Consider the following 13,388-nt stretch of genomic DNA (forward strand, 5'->3'; position numbering starts at 1 on the left):
TTTACAGTACAGGGCAAGGGGAATATTCCCTGCTGCATGCAAAACTAAACAGGTAAAGGTAGCTGCAGTGCAGGCCGAAGCCTGCTCCCCTAGAAGGAATGTACAGTACAGGGCAAGGGGAATATTCCCTGCTGCACGCAAAACTAAACAGGTAAAGGTAGCTGCAGTGCAGGCCAAAGCCTGCTCCCCTAGAAGGAATGTACAGTACAGGGCAAGGGGAACATTCCCCGCTGCACGTAAAACTAAACAGGTAAAGATAGCTGCAGTGCAGGCCGAAGCCTGCTCCCCTATAAGGAATGTACAGTACAGGGCAAGGGGAACATTCCCTGCTGCACGCAAAACTAAACAGGTAAAGATAGCTGCAGTGCAGGCCAAAGCCTGCTCCCCTAGAAGGAATGTACAGTACAGGACAAGGGGAATATTCACTGCTGCACGCTAAACTAAACAGGTAAAGATAGCTGCAGTGCAGCCCGAAGCCTGCTCCCCTAGAAGGAATGATCAGGACATTAACACCACAAGAACCAGATAAGGGGGGGTCTGGCTTTTAAATTGCAGAGTCTTTCTCCCAGGATCACATCACAGAAACCGGGCATAAAAGGTGGGCTTAGCTTCCACAGGAAACCTGCAAGGGTTGCTTGGAACACTAGGCACTGGATTATGACCTGAACCATAAAATGCTGGAGCCACTGATTCTGAAGGGAGGAAGAATGCAACTTCATCCACCTCTGAGCCCCAACTTTACAGATAACTGCAAAGACACATCAACCAGAGGAGATCCTGCGCTTGGCTTGGCGCGCAATGATCATCTCATGTAGTGGTCAACCACATCGAAGGCACTGGAGCACAGGCAACCGCCCTACCTGTGTCCAGCCATGAAAGCCTGAGCTGTGCTAGGAAGTGCCCCCAAACTCTCTGGGGCATTCAACCCATGATGAGCCATCTCACTTCCATGAGCACCCCTATACTAGATCCCTTGAGATCGCCAAGGTCTCCCTGAATTCCCAAAGGGAACTATGGCCTTTTGCAAGGTCCCTTCAGATTCCTCTTGCTTCCACCTGTGTCCTCTGGAGCACCGTTACCTTATGTTGTGGTTGTGTGGACTCCTTTTTCATGCTGTATTGTTCAGTCGGCTTTGCTCGGGCTGGCCGAGTCCAAACCTACCATTAGGAGAAGTTGAGGTCCCAGGACTCCTTCATTCATTCATTCATTCACAAGGACAGTACAAATATTATGTCTTATTTAATGATTCATTTTACAGAATTAAAGGTGCAATCCTATTGTGATGTACTGAGCTACACGTCTGAACAATGGTAAGCCAGTCCATGTATAGATAACTGCTGATCTTTGTTACATTATATACATTATTATGGCAAGGCCATATCTGGGGATCAGAAATTATTACATGGGTAGACAATAGGGGAAGGATGCAACATCGTTATAGGATTGACCATATCAAGGGGGTATGATACATGTTGAAGGATAAAACAGCCTGACATTGGCTGACAATATCTGAAGGATGATACATACATACATGTCTTGGCCTTATCGGAAAAATAGTATATTATAACATGAGTAGACAGCAGCAGAAAGATACCAGGTAGTTACAATGTTAGAACATAGCTGAAGAATGACACAGTATTACATGGGTAGATAATAGCTGAAAGTCACAACATCAGGGCATTGATAGATAAAATGTGAGAGATTATACAGTATTACATGGGTAGATAATAGCTGAATGACACATCAGGGGATTAGCAGATAATAGGTGAAGGATGATACAGTATTAAATGGGTAGATAATAGCTGAAAGTCACAACATCAGGGCATTGATAGATAATATGTCAGAGATTATACAGTATTAAATGGGTAGATAATAGCTGAATGACGCATCAGGGGATAAGCAGATAATAGGTGAAGGATGATACAGTATTACACGGGTAGATAATAGCTGAATGACACATCAGGGGATTAGCAGATAATGGGTGAAGGATGATACAGTATTACACGGGTAGATAATAGCTGAATGACACATCAGGGGATTAGCAGATAATAGGTGAAGGATGATACAGTATTAAATGGGTAGATAATAGCTGAAAGTCACAACATCAGGGCATTGATAGATAATATGTGAGAGATTATACAGTATTACATGGGTAGATAATAGCTGAATGACACATCAGGGGATTAGCAGATAATAGGTGAAGGATGATACAGTATTAAATGGGTAGATAATAGCTGAAAGTCACAACATCAGGGCATTGATAGATAATATGTGAGAGATTATACAGTATTACATGGGTAGATAATAGCTGAATAACACATCAGGGGATTATCAGATAATAGGTGAAGGATGATACAGTATTACACGGGTAGATAATAGCTGAAAGTCACAACATCAGGGCATTGATAGATAAAATGTGAGAGATTATAAAGTATTACATGGGTAGATAATAGCTGAATGACACATCAGGGGATTAGCAGATAATAGGTGAAGGATGATACAGTATTAAATGGGTAGATAATAGCTGAAAGTCACAACATCAGGGCATTGATAGATAATATGTGAGAGATTATACAGTATTACATGGGTAGATAATAGCTGAATAACACATCAGGGGATTAGCAGATAATAGGTGAAGGATGATACAGTATTAAATGGGTAGATAATAGCTGAAAGTCACAACATCAGGGCATTGATAGATAATATGTCAGAGATTATACAGTATTAAATGGGAAGATAATAGCTGAATGACACATCAGGTGATTAGCAGATAATAGGTGAACGATGATACAGTATTAAATGGGTAGATAATAGCTGAATAACACATCAGGGGATTAGCAGATAATAGGTGAAGGATGTTACAGTATTAAATGGGTAGATAACAGCTGAATAACACATCAGGGGATTAGCAGATAATATGTGAAGGATGATACAGTATTAAATGGGTAGATAATAGCTGAAAGTCACAACATCAGGGCATTGATAGATAATATGTGAGAGATTATACAGTAATAAATGGGTAGATAATAGCTGAATGACACATCAGGGGATTAGCAGATAATAGGTGAAGGATGATACAGTATTAAATGGGTAGATAATAGCTGAATAACACATCAGGGGATTAGCAGATAATAGGTGAAGGATGATACAGTATTAAATGGGTAGATAATAGCTGAAAGTCACAACATCAGGGCATTGATAGATAATATGTCAGAGATTATACAGTATTAAATGGGTAGATAATAGCTGAATGACCCATGAGGGGATTAGCAGATAATGGGTGAAGGATGATACAGTATTACACGGGTAGATAATAGCTGAAAGTCACAACATCAGGACATTGATAGATAATATGTGAGAGATTATACAGTATTACATGGGTAGATAATAGCTGAATGACACATCAGGGGATTAGCAGATAATAGGTGAAGGATGATACAGTATTAAATGGGTAGATAATAGCTGAAAGTCACAACATCAGGGCATTGATAGATAATATGTGAGAGATTATACAGTATTACATGGGTAGATAATAGCTGAATAACACATCAGGGGATTATCAGATAATAGGTGAAGGATGATACAGTATTACACGGGTAGATAATAGCTGAATGACACATCAGGGGATTAGCAGATAATGGGTGAAGGATGATACAGTATTACACGGGTAGATAATAGCTGAATGACACATCAGGGGATTAGCAGATAATAGGTGAAGGATGATACAGTATTAAATGGGTAGATAATAGCTGAAAGTCACAACATCAGGGCATTGATAGATAATATGTGAGAGATTATACAGTATTACATGGGTAGATAATAGCTGAATGACACATCAGGGGATTAGCAGATGATCGGTGAAGGATGATACAGTATTACACGGGTAGATAATAGCTGAATGACACATCAGGGGATTAGCAGATAATAGTTGAAGGATGATACAGTGTTAAATGGGTAGATAATAGCTGAAAGTCACAACATCAGGGCATTGATAGATAATATGTAAGAGATTATACAGTATTACATGGGTAGATAATAGCTGAATGACACATCAGGGGATTAGCAGATAATAGGTGAAGGATGATACAGTATTAAATGGGAAGATAATAGCTGAAAGTCACAACATCAGGGTATTGATAGATAATAGGTGAAGGATGATATAATATCACATGGAAACAATACATTAGAGATAGCCAATGGGTGCAGAATAGGTGACGTAGAGAGGCTGAAGGATTGTACGATATGGAAGTGAAAGCAATCATCACGCTTCCTTGCATACAGTCATTAGCATTGCATTAATATGTATGTGGCCATTTCACAAATATCACAACAATGTACAACGCCATCAGAAATAGGGATTACTATGAACCCATTAGCAGAGATTTAAAATTAAAGGAAGCAAAGTAAGAGAAATTAGTGTTTTTCTCGGATATAGATTTGTGATAGAGATGGCAGAGTCTGAAGGAGCAGATATGGCAGGCTGATATTTGATGGGATTGTAGGGCAAGCTGTAAGCTTGTGGCATAACGTGAGGTGTGATTATTGCTTCATACTGAATGGGAGGTTGAAGTGTGGTGGGATGTGTGGTAGGAGGCTGAGGCATGACTATCGTTTGATTCATGTTCGAAGGTTGAGGTGTGGTGGGAGATTGAAACATGGTGGAAGGTGATGCAGGGTGTCGATGTGAGGTGGGAGGTTGAGGCATTGTGGGAGGAGTAGTGAGAGATTCATGCATGGCTGGAGGCTGAGGTGTGGTGGGATGGAGGTTGGAAGATTTCTGCGTGGCGGGATATGTATCAGGAGTTTCATATGTGCTTGGAAGGATGTTGAAATGTTGAGACAGATTGGGAGGTTGAGGTGTGCTTGGAGACATGGTGGGTGGTTGAGTTGAGGCATGAGTTGAGAGAGTTTGAGATGTGCCCTGTGGATTCTGCATCATGGCAGTTTGAGTTGTGGTTGAGGAATTTTTGGGAGATTGATTCATAGTGGCAGGTAGAGGTGTGGTGGGTGTGCTGGAGGGAGATTGTGGCGTGGTGAGGGTACTGTTTGGAGGTTGGTGCATTTTAGGAGGTTGAGGTGTGGTGAGAGGTTGATGCAAGATGGGAGACTGAGTTGTTCTGGAAGAAGTGGGAGGTTGCAGCGTTGTTAGAAGTTGTTCCATTGTTGGAGGTTGAGCTGTGTGAGAATGCTGAATAATGGGAGATGCATCATGAGATTCATAAATGGAGGAATGTTGATGGGTGGTGGGAGGATGGGGTGTGTTAGGGCGCATTGTGGAGTGTTGAGATGAGATGAAAGTTTGAGATGTGGTGGGGGAATCTTGCATGGTGGGAGGTTGAGGTGTGGTGGGATGGGTGGGATGAGACTGCTGCATGCTTGTGGAAGCAGATGGAAGTTCATACGTGGAAAGTGCAGTGGAATATTTTTGCATAGTGGAAGGTTGTGGTGTGCTGGGTTGCATAGTGGGTGGTTGCGATGATGTGGTTGGTTGAGGTGTGGTAAGAGGCTGATCTCTGGTGGGAAGAATTGTTAGGGCTCGTTGAATTGTGGACACTGTGGTGGAGGACTGTTCTGTGGTAGCAGATGGGGGTGTGGTGGGACTTCTAGTGGGGGATTGATGTGTGGTGGGAGGGGTGATCAAAGGTTGATAAGTGTTGAGAGCTTGAGGTGTGGTGGGAGACTGAGTTGTAATGGAAGGAGCGGTGAAAGGTTGAGGCGTGGTGGGAATTTGGTGCGTGGTGGGAGGTTGAGGTGTTGCGAGTGGTGTTGTTGGAGATGTATATATCATGGATGCCAAGGTCGATGGCTGATGTGTGGTGGCACCTTGCACTGTGAAGAGAGTTTGATTTGTGGTGAGGGGTTGTGGTGGTGTGGTTTGAGAAATGGTGGGAGATTGATGTGTTGTGTTGGAGGGCTGCTTTGTGGTTGGAGATGTGGTTAAAGGTTTAGTTGTGGTGGGAGCAACTGTAGGCAGAAGAAGGAAAGTAGCTTGTGCAATGTTGGATACTTTTGATGTAATGTTATTGGCACTGAAGGAGCACACAGCAAAATAAACAAGGCTGCCATTGGCTATTGTGGAACGTTCTGGGACGAATGAAAGCGCTTCTGTGGAGCCGGGTAGTTTAGGCTTGAGGGATGTTGCATCGATGGAGATGGCACTCCCAAAGGAGAGTTTCAATTGCTGAGAGTTGCTGCTCATCCGCACGTCATATCTTGAAGCTGAAATTTAGAAATACACATTAGAGCCATCAGGTGTAACATCTTTAGGAAAAACAAGGGTATGTCATGAAATCGGCCATTGTCTGTGCCCTTCACCCACCTCTCACCCTGCAAGGAGTGAAGCAGTAGCACATCCTAGATACTATCTAACAAGGCCAGAACCCAGGCCAATGTCTGTGCCCTTCACCCACCTCTCATCCAGCCAGGAGTGAAGCAGTGGCATGTCCTAGACACTATCCACCAAGGCCAGGACTCAGGCCAATGTGTGTGCCCTTCACTCACCTCTCATCCTGCCAGGAGTGAAGCAGTAGCATGTCCTAGACACTATCTACCAAGGCCAGGACCCAGGGCAATGTCTGTACCATTCACCCACCTCTCATCCTGACAGGAATAAAGCAGTGGCACGTCCTAGACACTATCTAACAAGGTCAGGACCCATGCCTTACAAAGTGCAACTCATTAGTACACAATTTGCAGATTGGCATCTCCTTGAGGCATCCCAAATCTGTCTTACTGGAAAACCACTCAGTGGCCTACAGACATAGAAGCAAAGGTGTCTCTGATGGAGGGGTATTTCCGTCCTGAGTTATTAAAACTTGGAATCAAGGATGTCCTAGACACGCCCACACCCGAGAGCTCTTAAAGGATGTCCTAGAAACGCCCACACCCTTGTCACAGGAGAACTCTTAAAGGATGTCCTTGACAGGCCCGCTCCCTGGTCACGAGAGGAGAGCTCTTAAAGGATGTCCTAGACACGCCCGCACCCTGCTGATGCGAGGAGGACATCCTTTAAGACCTCTTCATGTCTAGGATATAACAATATCCTAGACATGAAGAGGTCTTAAAGGATGTCCTAGATAGGCCCGCACCCTGTTCACGGGAGGAGGGATCTTAAACAATGTCCTAGAAACGCCTGCACCCTGGTAACGTGAAGAGAGCTCTTAAAGGATGTCCTAGACACGGAGAGCTCTTAGAGGATGTCCTAGACACGCCTGTACCCTGGTCACAGGAGGAGAGCTCTTAAAGGATGTCCTAGACATGCTCACACCCTGAGTATGCGAGGAGAGCTCTGAAAGGATGTCCTAGACACAAAGCGGTCTTAAAGGATGTTCTAGACACGCCGCACCCTGGTCACGGGAGGAGAGCTCTTAAAGGATGTCCTAGACACGCCTGCACCCTGGTCACACGAGGAGAGCTCTTAAGGGATGTACTAGACACGCCCGCACCCTGGTTATGCGAGGAGAGCTCTTAAAAGATGTCCTAGGCACGCCCACACCCTGGTCTGAAGAGGAGATCTCTTAAAGGATGTCCTAGACACGCAGAGCTATGATGATATGATATGATATGGCATTTGTAACGCACCTATACACAAGTGTTTCAAGGCGCGACGAGGCGGGGGGGAACAAGGGGAGACTGACAACGATCCTACTAGGCCAGGTGTCATTCAGATCGCGCAAGTGCAAGGTTAAGGGGACGGGAAAAGTGCAAGAGGAAGGGGAGAGGGGGAAAAGTGCTGTACATGGTTAGTTGAATACAAGATAAATAATAGGGCCAGCTGGTGGCAAGTGCAAGGTAAGTGCCGGGAGAAGGGGCTGTTGGATACAGAGACAGACCCGTAGTGCAGGTAGGCAGTGCAGAGAAGAGTGGCTGGGCCAAGGACCGAGATCGGTGAGTGGCCCAGTTGCAGATTCAGTGCAGGTTCAGTGATTTTAGCAGGGTAGAGAGGGAGAGAAAGCGGAGGCAAAGAGGAAGGTTTTGAGGTGCTTCCGGAACCAGAGATGGTTCTCCTCAAGTTTCAGGGAGGCAGGAAGGCTGTTCCAGATGGAGGCCCCTGCTGCAGAGAGAGATCTACCCCCAGCTCGTTGCTTGGAGAAGCGGCTGACCCTGAGGTAGTTGGAGGTGGATGAGCGAAGAGCTCGAGAAGGAAGATATTTTAGCTCTTAAAGGAGGTCCTAAAAACACCTGCACCCTAGTCATGGGAGGAGAGCTCTTAAAGGATGTCCTAGACATGCCCGCACCGTGGTTACAGGAGGAGAGCTCTTAAAGGATGTCCTAGACACGCCCGCACCTTGGTCACACGAGGAGAGCTCTTAAAGAATGTCCTAGAAACACCTGGTCACACAAGGAGAGCTCTTAGAGGATGTCCTAGACACACCCGCACCCTGGTCATGGGAGGAGAGCTCTTAAAGGATGTCCTAGACACACAGAGCTCTTAAAGGATGTCCTAGACACACCTGCAACCGGTCATGGGAGGAGAACTCTTAAAGGATGTCCTAGACACACCTGCACTCTGGTCATGGGAGGAGAGCTCTTAAAGGATGTCCTAGACACACCTGCACCCTGGCCATGCGAGGAGAGCTCTTTGTGGGTGTCCTAGATGTGCCCGCACCCTGGTCACATGAGGAGAGCTCTTAAAGGATGTCCTAGACACGCCCGCACCCTGGTCACAGGAGGAGAGCTTTTAAAGGATGTCCTAGACACACCCGCACCCTTGTCACGCGAAGAGAGCTCATGAAGGATGTCCTAGACATGCCTGCACCCTGGTCACAGGAGGAGTGCTCTTAAAGGATGTCCTAGACACGCCTGCACCCTAGTCATGGGAGGAGAGCTCTTAAAGGATATCCTAGACACGCCCGTACCCTAATCACGCGAGGAGAGATCTTAAAGGATGTCCTAGACACGCAGAGGTCTTAAAGGATGTCCTAGACATGCCTGCACCCTGGTCACAGAAGGAGAGCTCTTAAAAGATGTCCTTGACATGCCTGCACACTGGTCACACGAGGAGAGCAGTTAAAGGATGTCCTAGACACTCCCGCACCCTGGTCACGTGAGGTGAGCTCTTAAAGGATGTCCTAGGCAGGCCCGCACCCTGGTAACGAGAGGAGAGCTCTTAATTGATGTCCTTGACATGCCTGCACACTGGTCACGCGAGGAGAGCCCTTAAAGGAAGTCCTAGACATGCCCGCACCATGGTCATGTGAGGTGAGCTCTTAAATGATGTCCTAGGCACGCCCGCACCCTGGTCACGAAAGGAGAGCTCTTAAAGGATGTCCTAGACACACTCGCACCTGGTCATGGGAGGACAGCTCTTAAAGGATGTCCTAGACAAGCCTCCACCCTGGTCACGCGAGGAGAGCTCTTAAAGGATGTCCTAGACACACCTGCACCCTGGCCATGCGAGGAGAGCTCTTAGAGGGTGTCCTAGACGTGCCCGCACCCTGGTCACGCGGGGAGAGCTCTTAAAGGATGTCCTAGACACGCCCGCACCCTGATCACAGGAGGAGAGCTTTTAATGGATGTCTTAGGCACACCCGCACCCTTGTCACACGAGGAGAGCTCTTAAAGGATGTCCTAGACATGCCGTCACCCTGGTCACGCGGGGAGAGCTCTTAAAGGATGTCCTAGACACACCTGCACCCTGGTCACATGAGGAGAGTACTTAGACGATGTCCGAGACACGCCCGCACCCATGTCACGTTAGGAGAGCTAATAAAGGATGTCCTAGACACACCCGCACCCTGGTCACGGAAGGAGAGCTCTTAAAGATGTCCTAGACATGCCCGCACCCTGGTCATGGGAGGAGCGCTCTTAAAGGATGTCCTAGACATGCAGAGCTCTTAAAGGATGTCCTAGACATGCCCGCACCCTGGTCACGGGAGGCGGGCTCTTAAGGAGGTCCTAGATACGCCCACACCCTGGTCACGGGAGGAGAGGCTCCAGCCCGTAGCAGCATTGTAATAAGTCGCTCATGAACCATATGTGAGGTGGATAGTGGTAAGCACCTTCTGGAGGCTGAGAAGGAACCCGCAACCTACTCATTTCAGCAGGCTGTTCAACCTAGCATATGTTTTTGGGACCCTCCTGCACTGAATGCTGTTTCTAGCCTAATATCAGCAGTGAAGGCCCCTGTGGATGCTATCACATTGCTTCCATCAGCAGTGAAGGCCCTCGTGGATGTCACCACACTGCTTCTCTCTGCAGTGAAGACCCCCGTGGATGTTCACTCAGCAGTGAAGGCCCCCTGTGGATTCCACTGCACTGTTTCACTCAGCAGTGAAGGCCCCCGTGGATTCCACTGCACTGCTTCACTCAACTGTGAAGGCCCCCCGTCGATGCTACTGCACGGCTTTACTCAGCAGTGAAGGCTCTCGTGGATGCCACCGCACGGCTTTACTCTGCAGTGAAAAACCTCTGTGGATGCCACTGCACTGCTTCACTCAGCAGTGAAGGCCCCTGTGGATGCCACCGCACTGCTTCACTCAGCAGTGAAGGCCCCCATGGATGCCACTGCACTGCTTCACTCAGCAGTGAAGGTGTAACGCTCACCTGATTCCCGTAGAGGCGCCGGTCTTGACTGGGCGTATACCGTATCTTCAAAGGTGATGTGTAACACACAGCTGGCTCTTTGGGCTGGACCTCTGTGCACTGTATGTCTGACTCGAAGGGTAAGATGTCTGCAGATAGAAAATATGGGATTAAGGAACTGGGTTATTGAATGTCTCTCTCTTCTTCCCTTTCTCTTCTCCTGTAGAACCCCAAAGGTTAACGCTCTCACCTTAGGTAAGTGAACGCCGTGCTCTCCATCTGCCTCGGGGCAGGGTGCTGTAACCAGTTTCTTCACTGGATAAGGGGAGCAGGCCTCTTGACTTCAGAGGACTGCTGTCCGTCGTTTACTGCACGAACGGTAAGTTTCGAGTAATTCTAATGTCTTTAAAGTCTTTAGTAATGATGTTTCTTGTTTTGCAGGGTTCCGGCGATGGCGGATGACGGGCTGAAGTGAGTTGAAGATGGAGCCCGTGTGATGAATAGAAGCGCCTGGAAGCACGTAAGTAAGCGCTTGTTGCCTGCTTCACGATGCGCTCTAACTGTCTTTTTATTTTGCAGGTACAAGTTCGGAGCGGCTGCAGGGTGCCGGAATACCCACTGGGTTAGATGTGGAAAGGAGTAATGGCACGTGAGTATTAAAGTTCCCCAATGTCTTTAAACGCACCTTGTTTTGTCTTTCAGATGCGGGATGCAGCGCCGAAGGCCTCCGGAGCGTGCGAAGAGTTGGTAAGCTTTTGTCTTTCAGATGCCGGAATGCAGTGTGAAGACCTCCGGAGCGCACGAAGAGTAGGTAAGCCTTTGTCTTTCAGATGCCGGAATGCAGCGCGAGGCGTTGGTGACAGCCGATGGACCAGGTAAGTGAAGAGCTGTCACTGAAGACCGTAATGCTAAGCTGTTCTTTCTTGTCTTTATAGGTGTTGCTGAAGACTGGATTCAGGATGGTAAGCCTTTTTCCTTAGGCCCAGGATCAGATGCAGAAGACACGATGAGCGTTCTGCTGCAGAGGATGCAGAATAACGCAAAGCAAGATTCATCCATCGGGTGTGGTTTAAATAGCCTCCTGTAGTGCTTAGGTGTCTCCTTCCACACCCACGCCTAGGTAAGAAAAGAGTTCCTGCTTTCCAGAAGAGTTCCAGTGTTCTGAATCTAGGGAGTGGCTCCTACCCCACCCAACAGGAAAAGTAGTTCCAAACAGAAGAGGACCGGAGGCTCAACTGGCAGGCAAGTAAGCAGCATGGTCTGCTGCAGGTAAGTCCACCCAAGCATTATGAGCCCGGCGCTTCCAGCGCTGGGACTGGGCATATTTATGAGCCTGGTGCCACTGGCGCCAGGACTGGGTCCAAAAGGTCCCAATTGGGACTGGTTGGCACTCGGAACCTGGGTTATGGATCTGCTTCCAAGGGAGTTGGGAAAACCCTGACCTTTTGGAAGCAGAGATCATGACAGTACCCCCCCTCAAGGCCCCTCCCAAACCGGGCTTCTCCGGGGGTTTTGGCTTGTCAGGAAATGTTTGGTGAAATCTTTTGATTAGGCGAGGAGCGAGGACATATTCAGCAGGTTCCCAGGATCTCTCTTGGGGGCCCTAGCCTTTCCAGTCAATTAGGTAAAATAGTTTAGATTTGGAGATCTTGGAGTCCAGAATGCTTTTGACTTCAAACTCGAGTTCTCCATCAACTAGGATAGGTTTTGGAGATTTAGTTAGTCGGGTTTGAGGTTGCACGGGTTTTAATAGAGAGACGTGGAAGACCGGATGTATCTTCATGTGCGGGGGCAAGTCCAACTTGACCGCTACTGGGTTTACTATGGTAGTGATGGAATAGGGACCAAGGTATCTTGGGTTGAATGTGCGTGGCCCTTTTAGAGGTAGATATTTGGTGGATAACCAGACTTGATCCCCTACTTGATATTGAGGGGCTTCCTTCCGATGTTGATCTGCTCCTTTCTTGTATTGTTCTTTAGCCCTTTGAAGGTGAGAAACAGCTTCCTTAAAGGCTTGGGTGATTGTAGAATGCAGGTAGTCTACTGCTGGTGTTTCAAGATCTTGGAGGGGATCCAACTCTGAGGTTCGAGGGTGACTGCCATACAAAAGAAAAAACAGGGTTTTCCCAGTTCCCGAATGGACAGAGTTATTGTAGGCATATTCGGCTATCCAAAGGATGTCTTTCTAAGTTTTTTCAGTTTTTTGCAGCATGCAGCGTAAATACTGTTCCAGAGTTTGATTGGTCCTCTCGGTTTGTCCGTCGGTCTGAGGGTGGTGACTGGTCGATAGTCTCACATCAATTTGAGCCGATCGACAGCAACTTCGCCAAAAATGAGAAATAAATTGACTACCTCGATCCAAAATTAGAACCGAAGGAAAACCGTGCAGTCGGACGATGTTTTCGAGAAATTCTCGGGCCAGAGTTGCTGCTGTTGGCAAGCCTTTGAGCGGAATGAAATGCGCCATCTTGGAGAATAAGTCCACGATTACTAGAATCGTATTGTATCCGGAGCATGGAGGTAGATCGGTGATGAAGTCCATAGAAAGCGTATGCCAAGGGCGAGGTGGGATGTCAATAGGGCGTAGGAGGCCTGCTGGTCTTTCCTTTTGACTCTTGTTTTGGGCGCATACTCCACAGGACATTATAAAGTCTCTGATATCTTTTTTCCAAGACGGCCACCAGAAGTAGCGCTTGATCTTTTCTGAGGTCTTGGCCATACCGGGATGTCCTTCCATTAAAGAATCGTGATAACAAGAGATTACTTTTTTCTGTAAATCTGTGCTGGGTAGGTATAATCGTTCTTGGAAATACAATAAGTTGTCCTTTACTGCAAAGTCCTTTCCCTGCAGATGCCAATTCTGT

At 47.1% G+C, this 13,388-nt stretch overlaps 1 protein-coding gene across 1 annotated transcript in view; it reads right to left on the minus strand.

The window, feature by feature from the left end:
• Positions 1-1,226: 1,226 nt before the first annotated feature.
• LOC138480668 (mucin-2-like) overlaps positions 1,227-13,388 on the minus strand; it is a 75,648-nt gene continuing 63,486 nt past the window's right edge. The window contains exon 2 of the mRNA XM_069612341.1: positions 1,227-6,219. Within this exon, the coding sequence (XP_069468442.1) occupies positions 4,373-6,199 (1,827 nt within the window). The 5' untranslated portion in view covers positions 6,200-6,219 and the 3' untranslated portion in view covers positions 1,227-4,372. The remainder of the gene's footprint in view (positions 6,220-13,388) is intronic.

This window comes from Ambystoma mexicanum, chromosome 5p (assembly GCF_040938575.1).
Source record: "Ambystoma mexicanum isolate Mex_15411 chromosome 5p, UKY_AmexF1_1, whole genome shotgun sequence".
In the NCBI taxonomy this organism is placed as follows: domain Eukaryota; kingdom Metazoa; phylum Chordata; class Amphibia; order Caudata; family Ambystomatidae; genus Ambystoma; species Ambystoma mexicanum.